Source organism: Onychomys torridus, chromosome 3 (assembly GCF_903995425.1).
Source record: "Onychomys torridus chromosome 3, mOncTor1.1, whole genome shotgun sequence".
NCBI lineage: Eukaryota > Metazoa > Chordata > Mammalia > Rodentia > Cricetidae > Onychomys > Onychomys torridus.
Window position 1 is genome coordinate 31,462,664 of NC_050445.1, and position 22,123 is coordinate 31,484,786.

The 22,123-nt window shown below is 50.0% G+C and overlaps 1 protein-coding gene across 1 annotated transcript in view; it reads right to left on the reverse strand.

The window, feature by feature from the left end:
* Window positions 1-5,899: 5,899 nt before the first annotated feature.
* The window catches only part of Clec2l (C-type lectin domain family 2 member L), a 17,011-nt gene continuing 787 nt past the window's right edge, over window positions 5,900-22,123 (reverse strand). The window contains exons 2-5 of the mRNA XM_036182200.1: window positions 11,662-11,736; window positions 8,938-9,104; window positions 7,970-8,070; window positions 5,900-6,628 (exon numbers count right to left, since the gene is read on the reverse strand). Of these exons, the coding sequence (XP_036038093.1) occupies window positions 6,517-6,628; window positions 7,970-8,070; window positions 8,938-9,104; window positions 11,662-11,736 (455 nt within the window). The 3' untranslated portion in view covers window positions 5,900-6,516. The remainder of the gene's footprint in view (window positions 6,629-7,969; window positions 8,071-8,937; window positions 9,105-11,661; window positions 11,737-22,123) is intronic.

The window sequence follows — 22,123 nt, forward strand, 5'->3', positions numbered from 1 at the left end:
AGTAACCAGAGAAACCTACAACTTCCTTAACTCCAGTCCTCTCCAATCCGGGAGTCAGCCTCACCACTGCCTTTCCTTCAGTGTCCTGGTCACTCAGCCAGAGGCTGCAGCACCTGTACTGCCCAGCAGCTACCCAACCTCCACCTTGTAGAAGCCAATCAGTGGATCCAAACCTTCCTTCAGTATGGAGACCATCCCCCACCACTCATTTATTTATTGATTGATTGATTTTAGGGTAATTGGGTTTGAACACAGGCCTTGAGCATGTTAAGCAATCACTCCTGCTACGTACATCCCAAACCCTTATTTATTTGTTTGTTTGTTTGTTTGAACATTGAGAAAGCATCTTGCTAATTTACTCAAGCTGACCTCAAACTCACTATGGAGCTCAACCAAGCCTCAACTTGTTATCCAAGCTGTCCCGGCTTCCCGAGTAGCTGGGGTGAGAGGCATATGCCACCAGGCTTGGCTCACCTTTTCTTAAATATTTGTCCCACTTAAACTCATAAAGGAATGCCATATAGAATATCTTCAGTGAGGACACTACATCTGATGGTACTTCTAAACAATGCTGGACTTCCACATCCCCTTACAGACATGGACATCCTCATGTCTTCTCTAATGTTTCAGTGGTACCTTGGGTTTTGTGGCAGCAGCTCGCTCAGAGTCTTCACCCATGGACGGGGACTGCTTGTGAGGGGCAGAAGGGAAATGCTGATGCCGGGAGGCATCCTCTCTGAGTGGGGGAGACAACCACATGTTTTAAGTTGCCACCAGCCACTGAGGTGTGGACAGCAGGCTGTGTGGTTGGTCCCAGTCAGGTTCAACTCCAGGGGCTCTCATTTTATCCCTGGGAACTCTGGTGCCTCAATATGTGACCTTGGCAGAAGTGCTATGTGCAGACCGACTGGCCAGCCCCCCAAACCTTTTCATTGTGTCGAGCCACTAAGTAGTGGTTCGTTGTTTCTGTTGAGCCTATATCAATACAGAAATCAGTTCCTGAAAGGGAATGTCTTCCTCAAGAAAAAATCTAAAGTCAGGGCCACTGAGATGGTTCAGTGGGTAAATGGTGCCTGCTGCCAAGCCCAAGGGCCTGGGTTTGAGCCCAAGCCCCACATGGCGAAAGGAGAGAACCGGTTCTTACTGTCCTCTGACCTCCACAAGCACACCAATGGCACATGTGCTCAGACACATGCACTAAAGTGTAATAATGTGTTTGAAACATATGAAATGTGTGGCACTGGCTTGGAAGGTGAAGAGAAAAATAAAGAAATTGATTTCAGGGCTAAAAACATTGTGGTCCAGGTGAGGCTTGAATAAAATCTAGACCAAGATAGAACCTTGGAAAACTGAATCCAAATGGCTCTCCAGCTCCAGACGGGGTGATAGGAAAAGCCAGAATGTTAGTGGTAGAAGCTGGCGCCATCGCCTTGCAGCAGGTTTTATGCTTTGGTTGTTTTCCTTTTTCTTTTCTTTTTTTTTTTTTTTTTTTTTTTTTTGAGACAGTGTTTTTCCACGTAGCCCTGGCTATCCTGGAACTCACTCTGTAGACCAGGCTGACCTTGAACTCACAGATCGACTGCCTCTGCCTACCAAGTGCTGGGATTAAAGGTGTGTGCTGCCACCACTGCCCAGCAAAGTTATTTTGTTTATTTTATTTTACTTTATTGCTGTTGCTGTTTTTTTATTTTTTTAAGACAGGGTTTCTCTGTGTAGCTTTGCTCCTTTCCTGGAACTCGATCTGTAGACCAGGCTGGCCTCAAACTCACAGAGATCCGCCTGGCTCTGCCTCCCGAGTGCTGGGATTAAAGGCGTGCGCCACCACCGCCCAGCTTTTAATTTTTATTTATTCTTCTCAGCAAGGTTTTATAAGAGGTAAAACCGAAGCAGGAATCAGACAGACATGGTGTTGCACGCCTTTAATCCCAGCACTGTGGAGGCAGAGGTGGGCATTCTGGGCACAAGGCCAGCCTGGTCTACAGAGACACTCCTCTGTTTGAAAACAAGCAAAAGAAAATGAAACTCAAACTGTGACAGACTGTAGAAGTAAAAAGGCTCAAGGGGGAAGGAGGTGGGCATGGCTCACACAACTCAGCACCCAGGAGCTGAGGCAGGAGCTCCAAGAGTTCAAGGCCAGCCTGGGCTTAGAAGACCCTGGAGAGATGGTGTGAGGAGGAGGCAGGGAGAAGGGGCTGGGGGAACAACAAAAGCAAAATTTCAACTGAACAAATGAACTGGGCCTCCAGCGAATCTCAAGATTGCAGAATGGTGACCCAAATATATATTATCTCCAATTCCTTGAAGACTGTACCAACAGGTTAACAGAAAAACATGGACCAATACAGAAGAAAAAGAAATCAGGCAGCCCTGAAAACCTGGAAAGACTCTGATAGGGTGCAGATGATCAAAAGTATATTGAATATCTGAGGAAACAACGTTGCCATAGAAACCTCCCCCTGACACTACAGTTTAGGAATGCTTCCTGCTGTTTGCTTGGGCTCCCAGGGCCCTCGGACAGGTCCTAGAAGACAGCTAGATCTGGGCAGCCTACACACTGACCACTTCCGAGATGGCCAAGCAAAAGAACAGGGAAAGCCTCCAAAGGGTGGGGAACTCAGCATGCCAACATGCCAACCAGGCCACACTTCCTAATCCCTGCTGAGTAGTGCCACTCCCTAATGACCAAATATTCAAATCTGTGAGCCTCTGAGGGTCATTCCTGTTCAGGTCACCTCAGACCCTCTGGAATTTAGAGTTGTTACTGGCAGCTCTGAGCCTCCGTGTAGACGCTGGGACCCCTCTGCAAGAGTGTAAGTGTTTTAACCACTAAGCCACCTCTCCAGCCGGGTGAACATTTAGTAAGAGGTGAAAGGTTCCCCTCTGGACCCTCCAGCCCTTCCAGAGACTTTGATGGCCAAGCACAGGTTAGAGCAAGACACTACCAGGTGCCTGGCAGTGGCCCTTTACCACACTAGCAAGCGGAGGGGCACCCCCAGAATTCCCTTTGTCCTACATCCTCCTCTCCACTGACTTCCCCTGAAGAATATCTAGAAAGCATGTAGAAAAGTTAACAGAAATGAGTAGTTTTGTCCAAAACATACACTCAAAAGGAGCGAACAGGACCCCAGGAGTGGGCCATATTTTGCCTCTGAGGTATTTTCTGAAAATGGGTCAGGATTCAAATGCAAGACTCAGCTCCCAGGCAGCCATCCCACACTCAGTTGCAGACACCAGGAGGAGGTCAGGTCAGGCTCTACTGCAGGCTGCATGGAGCTCCCTCCAGTCCCTTACCAGGCAAACCTGAGAGCCTAAGAGCAGAAGATCCTCAAGGCTCTGACCCAGCCCAAAATGAACATCCTCCCCAACCAGAATAAACCATTCTTCTACAATGTTCCAGAACATTCTAGTGCTTTCTAGTTCCTCTTCTCCCTATATGTTCCCTGGGGCAGAAGGACAGATTCCCACATACCTAGCCTGGTGTCTGTCAACTGGTAGGTGTCTTAGGGTTTCTGTTGCTGTGATTAAACACCATGACCAGAAGCAGCTTGGGGAGAAACGGGTTTATTTTCCTTACTCTTCCACATCACAGTTCATCACTGAAGGAAGTCAGGACAGGAACTCAAACAGGGCAAATCCTGGGGGCAGGAGCCAATGCAGAGGCCATGGAGGGTGCTGCTTACTGACTTGCTCCTCATGGCTTGCTCAGCCTGCTTTCTTAGAACCCAGGACCACCAGCCCAGGGGTGGCTCCACTCACAATGGGCTGGGCCCTCCCTATCAATCACTAATTTAAAAACTGTGCTTCAGACTTACCTGCCTACAGCCAAGAGGCCTTTGAGGCTCCTCCTCTTAGATGACTATCTTGTGTCAAGTTGACGTAAAACTAGCCAGTACACCTGACCTTGTCAACCTGAAACACAAACACCACTTTTCAATCAGATCCTCCCTTCCTCATTTGTCACCAGGATGGCTATCAATAAAAATATTGCAGTATAAATCAAACAGCTTTAGAAGTTTCTCAGTCTTTACAAATTCAAACACTTTAAAAATTCAGCCTCAGCAGGCAGTGGTGGCACATTTGGGAGGCAGGTGGGTCTCTGAGTTTGAGGCCAGCCTGGTCTAGAAAGTGAGTTCCGGGACAGCCAGAGCTACACAGAGAAACCCCGTCTTAAAAGAACAAACAAAAAGTTCAGCCTCTAAAATAGCTAGTCTCTTTTAAAATCCAAAGTCTCTTTAAAACTCCACAATCTCTTTAAAAGTTCAGTCTCTCAACTGTGGGCTCCAGGAAAGTAAAATTAAATACTTTCTTATTCCAAGAGGAACTAACCAGGATAAGGTCACAATCTGAACAAAGCAAAACAAACCCCAACAGTGTAAATAACTCAGTGCCCAATGCCTGGGATCCACTCACGGGCTTCTGGGGTCCAAAGGGCTTGCCACAGCACACACAACTTGTCTCCTAGGCTGAGGCAGGTTCCACTCCATAGCTGCTGCTGGGGAGTCTCCAAATCGCTGGGGTCTCTGGCTGCAGCTGGGGTAGTTTAACCAATAACCTTTCTTGGGCTCTCTTCATGGAGCCCAACCTGAATGCTGTGTGACCCCTTCAGTCCTGGGCCTTCAACTGCTACCGAGGCTGCACCTTTCTTTACCAGTGGCCTCTCCTGGTCTCTCACAGCGCCAAGCCTCAGCTGCTCTCCACAACCCCTTCATGCCTTCAAAACCAGTCCCACCTGGGAGACTCCTACAGGTGACTGAGTTCGGCTGCCAGCCTGAGGTACAACCTTGGCCCCTCTGGAACATGACTTCTGTGTGCTCACCCTGAGGAAACGCATCCCAGGAGATTTCACCTCAGTGATGCTGGTCTCGTCTTAATCATTGCTGATTTCTCAGCTCCAGCCGACCCAGATTAACTGTCCCAGATTTTACTTTTAATGGTTCTGTTATCTTAAACACAGCTGATTCTTCAGCTCCAGCTGACCAGAATCACAGGTTCTCAACTCAAAATAGCAAACAGCCCTGATAAAGTCTTTAAGGGACTCTCAGCTTCCCTCTGGAGAAGTCAGACCTTCAGTCTGCCCTGTCCTCAACATTATCTTCCAAGCTCCCACAGAACAGCTCACCAAGCTTGAAACATTTAACGGCTTTTCCAACCCAAAGTTCCAAAGTTCTTCCACAATCCTCCCCCAAACACATGGTCAGGTCTCCAGTTTGTTTTAGTTAAAGTTTCTATTGCTGTGATAAACACCAGAACCAAAAGCAAGTTGGGGAGGAAAGTGTTTATTTGGTTTACACTTCCACATTACTGATCATCATTGAAGGAAGTCAGAACAGGAACTCAAACAGAGCAGGAACCTGGAGGCAGGAGCTGATGCAGAGGCTGTGAAGGAGTCCTGCTTACTGACTTGCTCCTCCATGGCTTGCTCAGCCTGCTTTCTTATAGAACCCAGGACCACCAGCCCAGGGATGGCTCCACCCACCATGGGCTGGGCCCTCCCTATCAACTATTAACTAAGAAACTTCCTTACAGGCTAGCTGACAGCCCGATCTTATGGAGGCATTTCCTCAATTGAGGTTCCCTCCTCTGAGATGACTCCGGCTTGTGTCAAGTTGACATGAAACAAACCAGCACGGTAGGTGTGAATAAGCATTTGTCCTGTTGAGCCAAATGATCCTGAAAGTACCAGAATGGGGGTACATACAAGTGACTGACAGAGCTGCCACCATGAAATGAAGCCTGAGCTGGGAAAGGTGTTCCGTTTCGTTGCTCATTTTTTTTCGTCCTAGGCCCCAACACAATGCTGTTTGTCACACTGGGACACGTGCGTCTTTATGGTGGCCCCCAGAGACCGTCCCTCTGCTCCTCCCCAAGCGATGGCCCCCTGGGACAAATGGCAGCAGACTCAGAGATGCAGTCATGTCTTTATTCCATTAGTGACCTCATCAGCACCTCAGCACAGCAGGGGCCCTGCCCGAGGACCCCGGGAAGGCAGGGAGGACAGACAGAGGGGCCTCCAGCCCCAGGCTGTTCTCTCCAAGGTGCAGAGGAAGCTGTACCTGCCCGCCTCCCCCAGCCACCTGAGAGAAGCCACTGGGGAGGACAGGCTGCTGAGCCAAAAAGCCATACAATCGTCAGCCCCACTTCTGCCCAGAAGCACCAGGACTGCAGTGAGGAAGCTTCCAGGCAGAGCCAAGGAAGGGGGACCTGTTACAGAGAGCCTGCATGTGTGTTGTGTACATGTGTGTACATGTGTGTACACGTGTGCTTGTGTGTATGGGGGCAAGATGTCTACACTACTTAGCACATGAGATATAACTGCTAAGCCGCAGGACCTGCCTGGGGACAAGAGAGACCAGGAACCAGGGCCTCGGAGCTCTGGAGCCTGAGAGGGGATAGTGCCAGAGGCCACCCTCCCCACTATTTCCATTCAGAGAGGGTGGCGGCTCCTGCTGGAAGCAGGTGGTAGGACAGATACTGCCCTTGGGCCCGGGCAGAAGGCCACCTCCGGCCTGAGCCCCATCACGTGTAGGCCATCTTGCTGCACACCCAGGGCCGGGTCGTCAGACACTCCGTTGACACCAACCTGGTGGGTTCCACAAAGACGCACTCCCCGATACCCGAGATGGTGAACCTGTGATAGAAGAGAAAGGTCAAGGGCTCACATGCGGCCCGTCACAGGTGGTCCTACAGGTCCTGCCGCCACCTCCGGCCCTCGCTGGAGTATCTTCCAAGACAGACATTGGTGCACCTTGCTGACTTAGTCCCCCACTGTTCCAGCGCTGTGCTCCAGTCACCGGAACCATCAACGCACCCGCCACCAAAGCCCCCTGCCTTCCTAATTCTAAGGTCAGCTCCAAGGTGCCCAGTTCAGAGCTACCCTCTGCCCACCTGACCTCCCGCAAAGCCCTGGGAGCATTCCGTTAAAACCATGCTTGTTCACCCGGTCTCTGCTCACGCCCTGGCAGCTGAAAGGGTGGGGACCCAAGTGCAAGGTCCTTGCCCAGGGGTCAGCCCTTGAGAGAACCTAGCCTCCAGAACTCCCTGGGACACTAACAGCAAGAAGTTTCCAGAAAGGTAAAGAAAGGCTCTTCCGTGGTCTGGCCTGGGAGAAAGAGGCTGAGGGGCTAGGGAAGAGGCGAAGCCCCTGAGCACTGGGGTGGCAGGAAAAGACACGGGAAGGGCTGCTGGCTGGCACTAGGCTCAGGTGGGCCACACTCATCACCAGCCCTGTCTCCCTTCAGCTCCTGCCTTGGGGACACTCTTGCCATCACCGTCAGATTGGCAGCCATGTTCCTTCCGACCTGGCACCCTAGGGCACAGGGCTCCACAGGTAGAGTCTGGACTAGCAGCTGAAGTGACCTGCCTGTCCCTAAGCCTACCCTGCCACCACACACGCCTCCGCCACCACAATCCACCTCCACACTGTACTTGCTACCCCCATTGCCCGAGGTCATTGCCGCATCACTTGGGCCATACAAACTCAGCACCACTGTGCGCCCAACACCTCCCTCAGGGCACCTGCGCCAGAAGATGCTGTCACAGAGAAAGGTGATCAGTAATGCCATGGGCAACTGTGTTCAGAGTTCCTGTCTTCCTTTGCCACAATGCATTTGGGGCCCACTACCTACAGAAGCCATACCTCCCATCATCCCTTGCTACCAGGTGTGGACAAGTGACTAAGTTCTGGCCAAACAGGAGTGGAGCAGATGGGGTAGTCACAGATAGAGGTCACCTGCACCTTTCACTGAGAAGCTCTGTGTGTAGCAGGGCTACCAAACCAGGCTGGACTTAGAGGGAAATCAGGACACTTTCATAAAGGGACCCTGCCACAGACCCCACACACACTTGCCCTAGAGACCTATCAACTCTAGCTAGCAGAAAACCACACGTATCTGTCCGAGAGCCGCCTCCAGGGCTTACACCTTCCCAGTCTAAGCTCATCTCTCTCCTAGAAAACGGAGTCTCAGCTCACGTGTCTGGGTCAAACGGGTCCCCATTGACCCAGTGGAAGTCATCTCCAACTCTGCGCAGGCCAATCCAGGGCTCCCTCCGTGTGAACTTGAACATAAATTCCTGCAAACGGAAAGAGAGAAACCTGGGCATGGAGGATCGTTTTGTGACTTCTGTCCAGCCCAAGCCGGGGCTCGGCCTGGAAGATGCTGGCTCCGGAGAGGTGTGGTGGGTACTGAGATGGTATATTACTTGGATGGGAGAGTGCGGATCAATGACTACAGAGCCCTGGGCAGTCACACTGCTGGAGCAAGATTAGATAGAGCAGCTTCCCAAGTTTGCCACAGATGTCCCCAACAGCCTGAAAATGGCCCCACCCCCCAGCTGGCCTCATTTAAGTGGCTGGGAATTTGAGGATGGCCCACAGGATAGGTTAGATTCCTGGCCAAATCTTACCACAGTAGGTTATTTCTACCTGTGCTTCTGGGACTTTCTCAGAAACTGGCACAGAAATACTGTGCTTCGCAGACAAACAGAAATCGATTTTGAGACCGACTCCTATTTTAGAAGTGTGCAGCGCTGGGCTACAATGTCCAAAATGACCCAGAGATCACGGGTTCTGTCTCTTTAACCTTTCTATTAGCAAAACAGCTCAAGGTGTGAACCGAGAAACAGTGCCTTGATTTAGATGGGAGGAAATGAGAATGTCTGTTACATTGTCCACGTGTGTTCACATCTTCTAATCCATCCTTTTAATACTGAGTTTAGCGCAGCCAACCAGCCTTGGATGGAAGTGGCCTGGAGGCTGGAGGTTCAAGTGGTCAGACCCCAGGAATTCGCCTGTCTCCCCATGGCTGTACAGTGGCTGAGTGAGTGGACACAGGCACCCAGAGGGTCATTCCACTTGGGTGTGCATCTCCCCTTGGAGTCGGACACGGGCCCGGGGGGGGGGGGGGGGGGGGGGGGCTGGCTTCTGACCCAGGCTCTCACCAGCTCCTTCTGGCTTTGGACCACAGCCAGCGCTGCCTCGTGGGTATGGCAGTACTGCCTCCCCGTGTTCCAGTCTCTGGACTCCTCAGAGAAGTAGTAGCACGTTCTCCCATAGAGCAGCCAGTCCTCCGGGCAGGGCGCCTCACACTTGATGCAGCCCTTGGAAGCTGCAGGGAGAGGGAAGAAGCTGAGTGTCTCTGAGTGTGCCCGGCCACTGCCACGTTCCCAGGATGCCTGGTGACACTGTGTTCCAGTCCTCTTCCCACAGCTCCCTCCCTCTGCCTGGACTTCAGTGCCCTTCCATGGCACTGCTGACGTCACCATGCCTCAGGGAGGAGCTCCAGATGAAATGGGCAAGAAGAAGGGCACTGAGGAAGGTGGCCAGTGTGTTACAGTGGGGGACAGTAGAGGGACAAACCAAGGAAAGACCTCTCTCTTAACCCTAGGAACTCAGACCGGAAGGGCCCTGCCGGCTACATCTCTATAGCCAGGGTGGGACCCTGGCAGGACAGTGTGCCACCCACATAACCATGCTCTCCCTCACTGGCTAGCTCCATAACCCTGCTTACCCTTGAACTTCTAGAAAAGCCCTTTTAAGTTTGAGTCCTGAGCCAGGTAGATGGCTTGCTCAGTGAGTAAAGACACTTTGCCTCCAAGCCTGACAACCTGAGTTGTATCCCTGGGACCCATGCAGTGGGCAGTGAGAAGTTGAGAGCTAACTCTGGCATGTTGTCCCCTGACTGCTACACCCACAACCCACCAATAAATATACGTGTAAAGAGTACTTTTTTAAAGTGGGAGGGATGGAGATATGGCCCAGAGGTTAAGGTTAATTGAACCCTTGCTGTTCTTCCAAACAATCTGGGTTCAATTCCCAGCACTCACGTGGCAGCTCACAACTGTCTACAACTCTAGTTCTAGGGGATCCCATGCCCTCTTTGGTCCTCCATAGCTCACAGACACACACACACAGACACACACACACACAGACATACATACACTCACACATACACACATACAGACACACACACACACACACACACACACACACACACACACACACACTTTTCTGGGAAAACAGTTCAGAATGTCCATCAACCCTCCAAGACCTCTTTGCCATGTGCTTACTTACACTCTGTATCTTCTGGAAATCAGAACACATGTCAATTCAAAACCAGAAGTATGCCTGGCTTTGTTCTACACATTTCTCCTTCTCTTGGGATCATTTGAGGTTCTGTTTGGTTTCAGTATGTAGCCCTGGCTGGCCTGGACCTCACTATGTAGGCCAGGTTTGCTTTAAACTCACAGAGATCTGCTTGCCTCTGCCTCCCAAGTTCAGGGATTAAAAGCATGAGTTACAGTGCCTGGCTCATTTGAAGGTTTATAGGTAAGTTTTAGTTTTGGATTTTGACACAGTCTCATGTAGCCAAAGCTGACTGTGGCAGTTTGAATGTAATTGGCACCTATAATCTCATAGGGGGTGACACTATTAGGAGGCGTGGCTTTGTTGGAGTAGGTGTGGCCTTGTTAAAGAAAGTATGTCACTGTGGGGATGATGGGCTTTGAGGTCTCCAGTGCTCAAGCTATGCCCAGTGTCTCAGTTCACTGCCTGTTGCCTGCAGATCAAGATGTAGAACTTTCAGCTCCTTCTCCAGCACCATGTCTGCCTGCACACAGGCGCACACACACACACACACACACACACACACACACACACACATACACACACATGCACACACACAATCATAAAAATAAAACACTTAAAGATTGAGGACAGGAGGGCGGGGATGCAGGTCAGTTGACAGGGTGCTTGCTTAGCATGCACAAAGCCCTGAGTCTGGTTCCCAGCATTCCATAAGCCAGGGGTGCTGGCACACACTAGACAGCCCTGGTGTGGCCCCGAATACCTTTAATCTCAGCACTGGGGAGGTGAAGGCAGTCAGACCAGGAGTTCAGGGCCAGCCTCAACAACACAGGGAATTCAAGGCCAACCTGGGCTACATCGGAGCCTGTCTCAAAAAGAAGAAGAGGAGGAGAAGAAAAACTTCAATCACTTCTACAAACTCCACAGAGGCCAAGACATTCTTCCAGAAGTCTCCCCAGGGCACTCATATCCCTGTAGGGAGCCTCGCCTGCCCTGCTTTACCTCCGTAACCTGTTCACTAGCACAAAGCACTCCTTGTTTGTAAGCCTGTGGAGCATCTAGAGTATTCCACTCCAAAGGAGGCCCCTTTGGCATAAGGGTTATTTTGAGCTAAAAACAACTGAGAATCAATAAATGCAGGGAACTCTGCTCCCTTCTCCCTCCCTCTCCCTCCATCCCTCCCTCTTCCTAGTATCCACCTCACACCGGCACTTAGTCTAGGGTCTTACATGTAGCAAAGTTCAACAAGTGTTTGTTGAATGAATGTGATATTTAAAGTCTCCATATCTCCAAATTATCACCTCCAATAGGCTTTGCCTGCCTAGCCTAGCTTGCTCTGAATGCCCATGGCATTTATGAACTAATTCCTTGCTACCATTGCTTCCTACAGGACCAGTGAATGGGACATGCACAGCCCGTGTGGAATTGTATTTTAGACTACAATTTTATAAACAACCAACCACTTCACTTCTAATTTTCTGTGTGCCTTCCTGGTATTTGGAAGAATTTGCCTAGCTAGCCATGCTGGGCCCAGGTGTTCAGAAACCATGCTGCTGACACACTCTGACAGGCATGCTCACCCAGGATGCTCATCACCACCAGGATGGCGAAGAGAAGGACCGCAATGGCCCCCAGCAGCAGGCGTGTGGTGGTATCTAAGGAGAAGAGAAATGGATCAGTATCAGCTGGCACCCTGTTGTCCTGTCTCCAACCCCCACCACCATCCCCAAGTCCTAACTGCAAGAGCCTTATTGGGTGGAACTGAGCAAGAGCTGGAACCAGCCCTCAGGGTGACTGGGACGATGCCTGCCCTTTGAGAGACTCTCTTCTGGACCACGCCTCAGTTTTGTCTGCTGCCCACAGGCTCCTTCTATGGCAGCCACAGTTTTGTGACCTAGACTCTCCTGTTGTTTTTCCCACACCTTCCAGGCTTCACTCATTCTGCCCTCACAGCCTTGTGACGGGGTGTCTGCTCCCCAGGCCCTCCCCCTCCACCCATACCGCTCAGCATCTTGCCCATCCTTATCTGTCACCCCATACCCACTCCTCCAGACTCTCCTTATTTACTTTTATTTCCACTTAACATTTGTATCGTGACAAAGTAAACCTTTTAGACTTAAAACAGAGAGGTTTCTTACTTTATTGTGATACATATCTTGTGAGATACATATAATACACCATACAATTTGCCATTTTAACCATTTTAAGTGCTCAATTCATAGCATTAAGTAGCCAAGCTAGGCCCGTTATCTGTTTGCAAAACTTTCACCTCTGTAAGCAAAGGCTCTGGACCCTCTAACCAGCAACCCCCGCGCCCCATCTCCCAGCCACCATCACTTTGCCTTGTCTCTACCCGTTTGCCAGCCCTACTTATTTCATGAGTGGAATCCTACAGTGCTTTTTCTTTGGTGTCAGGTCTATTTCACTTCACATGTTCACAAGACTCATCCATGTTGTAGCATGCAACAGAACCTTACCCCTTTTATGGATCATTATTCAATTGTATGGATATATCACAGTTGGTCTATCCATTGGTAATGGTTAGTTTTGATGGTCAACGTGCACAGTCTAAAATCATCTGGGAAGAGGGTTTCCACGGGTGACTGTCTAGCTCAGACTGGGCATGTCTGTGGGGGACTGCTCTGGCGGTGTTCATTGTTGTGGGAAGAACCAGCACCCTGTGGGTGGTACTCTTCCCTGGTTTGGGATCCTGCTTCAATTGTAGAGTAGAGAGCGTGTGCTGAGCAGTAAGCATCATGCGTCCATTTCTCTCTGCCCTTAACTGTGGATGTGACCAGCTGCTCCAAGCTGTTGCCTTGACTTCCCAGCAACGATGGACTGGAGCCTGGAACTGTGAGCTGAAATAAACCCTCATTGTTTCTTGTCTTGGGTTTTTAATCACAGAAACAGGGTTGCTTCACTTTGACCATTGTTAACAACACAGCTAGGGACTTGTGGACCAATCTTTTGGAGCCCCTGCTTCCAGTTCTTTGGGGTCCATGACTAGCAGAGCTGCTGGATCATGTGCTAATTCTGTGTAACTTTTTGAGGAAACATCAGAGTGTTTCCCGCAGTGATTATAACATTTTACATTTCTATCAGCAACACTGCAGGGATCCAGCTCCCCACACCTTTCCTTTTTCTTACTGTTATCATCATCCCCATTATCCACAACATCCTGGAGATAGGAATGCCTCCTCTAAACTTTTTGGTGGGCTTTTCTACTGTCTTGACCATTAAATGTACAAAGACACTGCTGGATGGCACATTGGTGCTTAGCAATTCAGTGTGTGCATATTGGGAAGAAATTAACATTCAGTCCAAAACAACTGTCTCAAAGATGTGGCCTCTGGACCCTCCTGGCCTGTTAGTCTGACTGGCTGCCACCCCTGAACCAGTGGCCCGAGAGTTTCTCTGGCCCAATCCTGTTTGCTTTCCTGTTCTTCCCGCCAGGGTCCGCTCCTGTGTGGTTTACACCATCATCTTAAGCACACCTCTTCTAGTGGCTGCCCCACAAGTTCACACCAGTTCACACTCTTCCCACCTCTCCTCTGCTCAAACAGCTCCCAGTAGTATCTTCAGAGAACCCCTGACATCACTAAAACAAGACTGGGTCACGCTGAGAGAGGACACCATAGCACAGCTGGAGCAAACCCCAAACCCCTTAGATTACCGTCACAGAAGGGAGAACCCTGGTGGAAGGGTGAGGGGGTGAAGTTGAAGAGATCCTCCCAGAAACAAACCAAAGAGGTAAAGAGCTAGCAGGGGAGGGGAGGAGAGGGGAGGAGGGATGGGAGGAGGAGGACCAATTTAAGAGCTCAAACATTTGAAGACTTTGGCTTTTGGGAGGAAATCAGAAAAGGAAAAAGAAGAAGTCATCGATGATATAATTAAAGAGCAATCTTCTGGCCCTGCAGGACAGAGAGACAAACAGTTGTAAAGAGTGTGAACTGTTCTCTCAGAAGACCTGAATTCAGTTCCCAGCACCCACATCGGGCAGCTCACAACCGCCAGGAACTCCAGCTCCAGCTCCCTCTTCCAGCCTCTCCCTCTTCCGGCAGGTACTAACTTGAGAGTGAACACACACACACACACACACACACACACACACACACACACACACACACACACACACACAGTCTGCCATAACACCAAGCAAGATTTCTTCACTACCGTGTGAACGGTACTCCTGAAGTGGTGTTTTATCTGAAGTCATTGTTCAGAACTTTGAAAGTATTCAGTCACCTGACACTGCCATTGCTTTTGAAAAGCCCCACTCTCTGTTCTCACCATGAACCATTTTGTTCCAACTACTGAATTTGCTTCTATCCAAGAATTCCATCCTGCACTTCACACATTGGCTGGACATAGATATTTCTATCTACTCTAGTAGACAACTGATAGATTCCCTTCAACCTGGAAATTCATGTCCTGCAGGGCCAGAAAATTGTTCTTTAATTATATCATTGATGATTTCTTTTCTTTCCTTTTCTGATTTCCTCCTAAAAGCTAAAGTCTCCAAATATTTGAGCTCTTAAATTGGTCCTCCTCCTCCCGTCCCTCCTCCTCCCATCCCTCCTCCCCTCCCCTCCCCTCCCCTCCCCTGCTAGCTCTTTACCTCTTTGGTTTGTTTCTGGGAGGATCTCTTCAACTTCACCCCCTCACCCTTCCACCAGGGTTCTCCCTTCTGTGACGGTAATCTAAGGGGTTTGGGGTTTGCTCCAGCTGTGCTATGGTGTCCTCTCTCAGCGTGACCCAGTCTTGTTTTAGTGATGTCAGGGGTTCTCTGAAGATACTACTGGGAGCTGTTTGAGCAGAGGAGAGGTGGGAAGACCCCCCCACACACACAGAGAGAGTCTTCAAAATGCTTATTCCGATTCCTGGGGGTGCATGGTTATTGTTCACAGCTAAGCAGGAGGAATAAAGGGTTCCCTGGAGCCTGTGAGCCCACTGTTACCTGTGGGAGCATGGCAGGGGCTCTGCCTGGGTTGATCTGAGGCTGTTAAATTTCTTGGCTTTTTCCACCTGGGTAGATTGGAGTCTCTGGAGGAACCTCTTCTGTTTCCTCCCCTGAGGCTATCGGCTTGGAGAGGCTCTTCGAGGGAGAGTGCCCTCCACTCTTGTGTGTGAATTGGACTCCAGGCCCTACTCCTTATGTAGTCCTGTATAGCAGCCCTGATTCTTGAGAGTTTTACCTCAAGTGCCTGCCAGAGATGGGGACAGGCTATTTAGATCTGGGGTCCATATCTGTGAAAGAAATTCCACACCCTTCTTCCTGCTTTCAGCCCATCTTCCACCATCCCCCTGTCCCTGAGGACCTTGGTCCTCAAGTGTGACTCTGTGGCCCCTCCGCTCACTGCACTGGTCACTCACAGGCAGGCCTAAGTCCGTGACAACTCAGCCCCCATCTCACAAGCGCTTAGCTCCAGTTGCTATCGTGACCAGTGTTGAAAATGTCCCTCTACTGCTTGTTAAAGGGCATCTAAAAGGATGGAGAGTGAAATCCTGTATTCAGTGCTCTTCACCTGTAAACCCACAAACATTTTGGAATCACTCCTTTGAGCAAGGTCTATGCACCACCAGATATTCACTGGGCTCCACAGAGGTCTCTGGGTGTCTACACTGGCCTGGACCAGGGGTTTATGCCGGATTTCTTGAGGAATTAAGCTGGATTCCTCAGGGGGGGTCAACACTGAGCTCCACGGAGCCTATGCTGGGTTCCTCTAGAGCAGTGGCTCTCCACCTGTGGGGTCATGACCCCTTGAGGGTTGTCCTAAAACCACCCGAAAACACAGATATTTATATTATGATTCATAACAGTAGCAAAATGCAGTTATGAAGTAGCAACAAAAATAGTTTTATGATCCAGGTGATAGTGGCACACGCCTTTAATCCCAGCACTCAGGATGCAGAAGCAGGCAGATCTCTGTGAGTTTGAGGCCAGCCTGGTCTACAGTACAAGTTCTACAGCAGCCTGGGCCACATAAAGCCCTATCTCAAAAGAGAAAATAAAAATAATCATAATCATAATTATAATTATTATGATTATTATTATTTTATGGTTGGGGTCACTACAACATGAGGAACTGTAGCAAAGGGTCATAGCATTAGGAAAGTTAAGAACCACTGCTCTAGAGACTTAACCTTGGACTGTTGGAGGGTCTATGTTGTGTTCCTCCACAGCTCTACACTGGGCTATCCCAGGGTCTGACAGTAGTTTCCTCTGGGGCTATATGCTTGTATCTTCTGGGGGTCTACACTGGGCTCCACCAAGGGGGTCTACACTAGGATCTTCCAGGGGTCTACACTAGGCTCAGTTAGAGACCTATGCTGGGCTCTATCAGGGGTCTACATTATATTCCTCCTGGAGTCTATGCTGGGGTCTACTAGAGGCCTACACTAAGCTCCTCCAAGGGTCTACACTAAGCTCCTCCAGCAATCTCTACTAGGTTTAGAGGCTTATCCCGGCTCCATCAGTGGGCTATACTAGGTTCCTCCAGAAGTCTATGCTGGGTTTCTCTGGAGGCACTAAGTTACGTTTCTCAGGGGGTCTATGTTGAGTTCTACTGGGGTTCTCCACTGGAGTCCTTCAGGGGTCTATGCTGGGGTCCTACTGCAGTCTACACTGGATTCTTTGAGGGGTCTACACTGGGTTCCTGTAGGGGGTCTACCCTGAGCTACACCTGGAATCTATGCCTGCATCCACCTGTGTTGTAGAATATTATTTTAAGATGTGTTCCATTTGTTTATGCTGTGGAACATTTGTTTAATGATGCAAAGTTGTGTTGCATTCTTTTATGTTGCATTTGTTTAACTCTGTGGAGCTGTGTTACTGTGCCTGTCTAAAACACCTGATGGTCTAATAAAGAACTGAATGGCCAATAGCAAGGCAGGAGAAAGGATAGGCGGGGCTGGCAGGCAGAGAAAATAAATAAAAGGAGAAATCTGGAAGGAAAAGATCAAGGAGTGAGAAAAGAAGGGGCCAGCCTCCCAGCCAGCCAGACACAGAATAAGAAGGAAAGAAAATATATACAGAAATAGAGAAAGGTAAAAGCCCACAGGCAAAAGGTAGACAGGATAATTTAAGTAAAGCTGGCTAGAAATAAGCCAAGCAAAGGCCAGGCATTTATACATAAGAATAAGACTCCATGTATGATTATTTGGGAGCTGGGTGGTAGGCCCCCAAAAGAGTAAAAACCACCACCAACACACCAGGAGTCTGGGTGAGTGGCTTCAGGAAGTATGAGAGCAGAGGGTTCAAGACTGCCCTGACACTCGGAGCTTGTTCTCATTGCTCTGCTGTCCTGAGGGTGGGGGGAGATTTAGCACCGTCTGTCTCCCAGAACTACACAGTGCTACAGTGGAGAGCACGCTGCTGCACGGTGTTTCTCCCTCCTCTTTCAAACCTGTGCACTGAGTTAGCTACTGAGGACGAGAATACGGCATCCGAAATCACTTCCCAGGTTCCTAGCCATACTCTGATATTTTCTCGATGTGGACACACAATAAAGTTTACGGAACATCTGTTCTGCTCCGGTTTCCTCACGTCGGTATCTACCTCTCAGATTTTTATGAGACATCAGTGTACGCAAGGCCTCCCTATCTGTGGGTCCGTACCCGCACATTCAACCAACTCCAGACTGAGATAAGAAGAATTTGCATCAGTGCTGAGCGCGTACAGACTTTCATATTGTGATGTCTTTCCTTAAACGACACAGAAGAGCAACTAAGTACCTAGCATTTACATTATATTTGATATTATAGTGAATTTAGAGGTGTTTAAAGCACATGAGACAATGTGAGCCAATTCTGTGTTACGATCTCAGGCACTTGAGCATTCTTGGATCTTGGGGTCTGGTGAAGGTTTCTGGTACTGATGTCCCGTGGCTGCTGAAGGAGGACACCAGAGTGCTTAGAACTGTATCCCACATGGTGAGTTCTGTGCACCATCACTATGATTACCAGCCCCAAGCTCCATGGGATTAAGAACTGTGCGGAATCCCTTTGAGTTCCCTAATGAGGACTCGGCCATTGCATTGCACAATACAGACTGGATCCGAAATACTACACTGACTGCAGTATCCTCGGTCGGCCTTACATTCATTCACTTGAGTTGTAGGGACTTAGTAGAAAAGGAGGGTGTGTACATATATCCCCATCATCACCAAAACTGAAGAGCCTCTTCACTTCTTCATGGGGATGCTGTCCACCATGCAGTGTGGACAGAAGAAGGACACTGTGCTGGCTGGTCTTATGCCACCGTGACACAATCTAGAGTCATCTGAAAGGAGGGGACCTCAATTGAGAAAATGCCTCCATGAGATCCAGCCGTAGGGCATTTTCTTAATTAGTGATTGATGGCCGAGGGTCCAGCCCCTTATGGGTGGTGCCATCCCTGAGCTAGTGGTCCTTCCGGAGTTCTATAATAAAGAAGACTGAGCAATCCAGGGTAAGCAAGCCAGTGAGCAGCACTCCTCCGTGGCCTCTGCATCAGCTCCTGCCTCCAGGATCCTGCCCTGTGTGAGTTCCTGCCCTGACTTCCTTTGATGATGAGCAGTGATACAGATGTGTTAGCTGAATAAAAACCCTTCCTCCCCAGGTTGCTTCTGGACACAGTGTTTCGCTGCAGCGATAGACACCCTAAGACAGACACCCTATGACTCCTAACACATTGTTGACTGTCTACTGTCCTGCCAGCTGTGGCTGGGTAGTTGCAATCCACATGGTACCTGCTTCCTCAGATTGCATAACTAAGGTGCCATCAACTGGGTGGCTTCAAAAATAAGGTATCCTCTCATAGTTATGAAAACAGAAGCCAAAAAACTGAGGTGTTGGTGGGACCATGCTGCCTTTGAACCCCTCAGGGAAGCCTTGCTTGACTCATTCTAGCTCCTGGTGTTTTGCTGAAAGCCCTTGGCTCATGACTTTACCACCTCAGCCTCAATCATTCTTAGCACATGGCCTTCCAGGGTGGAGCTGTGTTTGTCTAAGGACGACAGTTCATATTGGATTGGGCCCGCTAACTCCATTCTGGCTTCCTCTTAACTAATCATGTCTGCCAGGACTACAGTTCCACCCAAGGGCACATTCTGAGGTCCTTGGCTCTTGTGGCGTGAACACAGTTCAACTTTCCACAAGCATCTAACTTGAGCGTCATCCCACTACGCAATGGTCCATCCACATACGCTAGAATTACAGGTGCAGGTTACCTGGCCTTCTACATAGGATGATTTGGCCTAATATTAGAAAGGACAACTGGAAAACACTGGCTCTTCATACCACAGATTCCCCTCATACCCACATCCCAAAAAAGGCCCATGGCTGACGTCTAAACCATCCAGGGCACAGCCTGGCAAGCATAATCCTGACTATTTTAAAATGATCAAATGTGAAGCTTGGTAATTTTTAAATTTTTAGATAGCTTTTGCCAAATGCATGTGTGTGGTTTTGATCAGGAAGTTGTGGGTTTGTGCTAATAAAAAAAAACTTTCAACATTAAAAATTCAGAATTGGTGACCACTGAGAAATCTATATAGCCTGAGGTACGCAGAGTCACTCTGTCCCCTCTCTCTTACCCTAGAACACTTTGCCCAACTCTTAGGCCCGAGGCTAGAAATAGCCTTATCTTGAATCATCTTCAGGGTTTTCAGACCCCAGTGGGGCACTCTGGGTCAGCTTTACCAGCCTTCCCCTGAGACTCACACCACAGGGAAAGCAGCCTTCACGGGCCAACCAATGTCTGGTTTCTGTTTCCAGAGCTAACCGGTCACTGAGGACTGTCTTCCTGACCCTGGCCTTCTGACTGGAGCTCTCCAATTCCCTCAGGCTGTGCGGAGGGAACGGCCACTCCCTCCTGTGGGTGGCAGACTCTTCTGAGGGGCCTGGAGAGGAGAGCAGTGTGCCCAGAAAGTGCACTGGACTCCATCCAGTTAGCCTCTCTGAGCCAGTGTCCTCGGTGGCACCAGAGAGAGACAAGCTTTTCACATCACCCAGTGGCACATCCCACGGAGGTTTCATGTGTTAGCGGCCAGTGTGCCCTTGAGTGAGATATTTAAGATGCTCATTTCCCACATCCTCTCCGGGGCTGATCCACCACTGAGGTACACACCCAGCTCCATGGGGAGGGGTCACAGCTGCTTGGGGGCAAAGCAAAGGAACTGAAGTGAGGAGCAGAAGCAGCCTCAAGGGCAACCTGAGTCAAAGGCCTCCAGCTGAGCTGGTCACCCCATCCCCTGTTCCCTGGACTCCTCACCCAGGCTGTTGGGTTCTACGTTCAGGGAGCTGGGAAAGGAGCCACCACAACAGAACCTACCCTCCAGACCTTCCTGTGATTAGCACTGAGCTAGAAAGCGTGACATGGCTCACAAGATGAGGAAACTGGAGTTTAAATAAGTGAAGCCTGCCAGCTGGTGTGGGCGGGTGGCCCAAGTGTACCAGCTCTTGGCACCTCTCCAAACTGATGTCCCTGTTCTAGGACCTCTCTGAGGGATGGATATGCCCAGGGCCTAAGGAGGTGTCTTAGCACTGTAGAAAGAATGAACAAGTCTGCTCAAAGGTCCCATACGGTGGCAGCCACAGGCAAGGACCAGCCCTAACCCATGGGCTCTCCTCTTTGGATAGAGATAGGGCACACCCAAGGAACATCTAGACCCTCAGAGGACCAACAGAACTAAAAAGTCCTGTAGGACGGTCAGCAGGCCAAGACGCTGAGCACTCAAGAGCCATTGGGATGGGGTGCTCTTACAGGCACCAGAGACCAAAGAGGGACAGTGTGACATCAGTCGGGTGCCACGCCTATTCAGATGAGACAAGGCTGGACTACAAGAAGATGCCAAGTATGGTGGTGTGCTGGACCACCACCGGGAGCTTCTCACTTTCCTCCTGCCCAGTGTGTAGCCTCTTCTTCAGAGGATGGGCAGGGTAAGTCAGCCACAATGGCGGTAGGAAGGACAAGAATCAATGTATTAAGGGCCAGAGATGGAGCCAGAGCCAGCCAGCCACACTACCCTAAAATCGCCTTACCCAATGGGGGTAAGGACAAAGGTTAGTAGAACTGACCCTTTCAAATACTTACAAAAGAATGAAGAAATACAGCATAGGGACGGGAGAGACATCAAGAAATACCGTTCATTGATAGGGGCAAGCTCAGGTCACAGGGCAAACCCAGCCACTAACCAGAAACACACATCCAAGAAGGGCTGGTTGGTCTTTATTCCACCAAAACTTCCGGTCCGGTTCTCCTCTGTAACAGCCTTGCTTCTGGGAAAGCCATGTCTGTGTCTCCATGGTTCCTAACCCCTCCTGGGCTTCTTCAGAGTCTGCACAGCTCTCCACAGAGTGTCCTGCTCCATGCTCAGCAGCCCCTCACCTATCTGGGCACGGGTGGCCTTGCCCCTTCAGATCACCACTCACCTCCCTCACCCACCAGCCATCTGCTGCAGGTCTTCCCTTGCAGATCTGCTCTCCTAAACCCTCCACAGTTCCTTCAAACAAACTCCATAACCTGCCCTGGGTAGTCCCTCAGACATATCCGTTTTCATATTCTTTCTCTCCCTCCATCCCTCCTTCCCCATGCCTTCATCGTTACCCAGAACCCTACGGTTTGGTTGTCTACAGGGGACTGACTAGTTCCAGCTACCTGCTTTCATTCCTTGACCGGGTACTCCTCTGTTTGTCCCACATCTCTGGAAGATCACCTACTTTGAGATGCCCTCCTCTGACTCTGCCCCTAGTTAATGCTGCCCAGTTCCCACCGGGTAGGAGCCTGAGAGGCACCTGGAAGCTGACCCTCCCTGCAGCCAACTCCAGCATCTCCCGAACAGTACCACTCACCTGCAGCCAACACAAGTTTCCTAAAAGAGCATGTGAACTTGAAGTCTCTTAGAAGCCTTACTGTCTCCTAGGGTCAACTCTGAGGTCCCACTGAGCCCAAGGTCATTCCCTGAGCCACTATGACAAGAAGGGATAGGTGGCACCCCGAAATCACTACAAAGGGCCTCTGGGGATTCCTCTTCATCTGTCTCATCACCAGCAGAGCGCCCC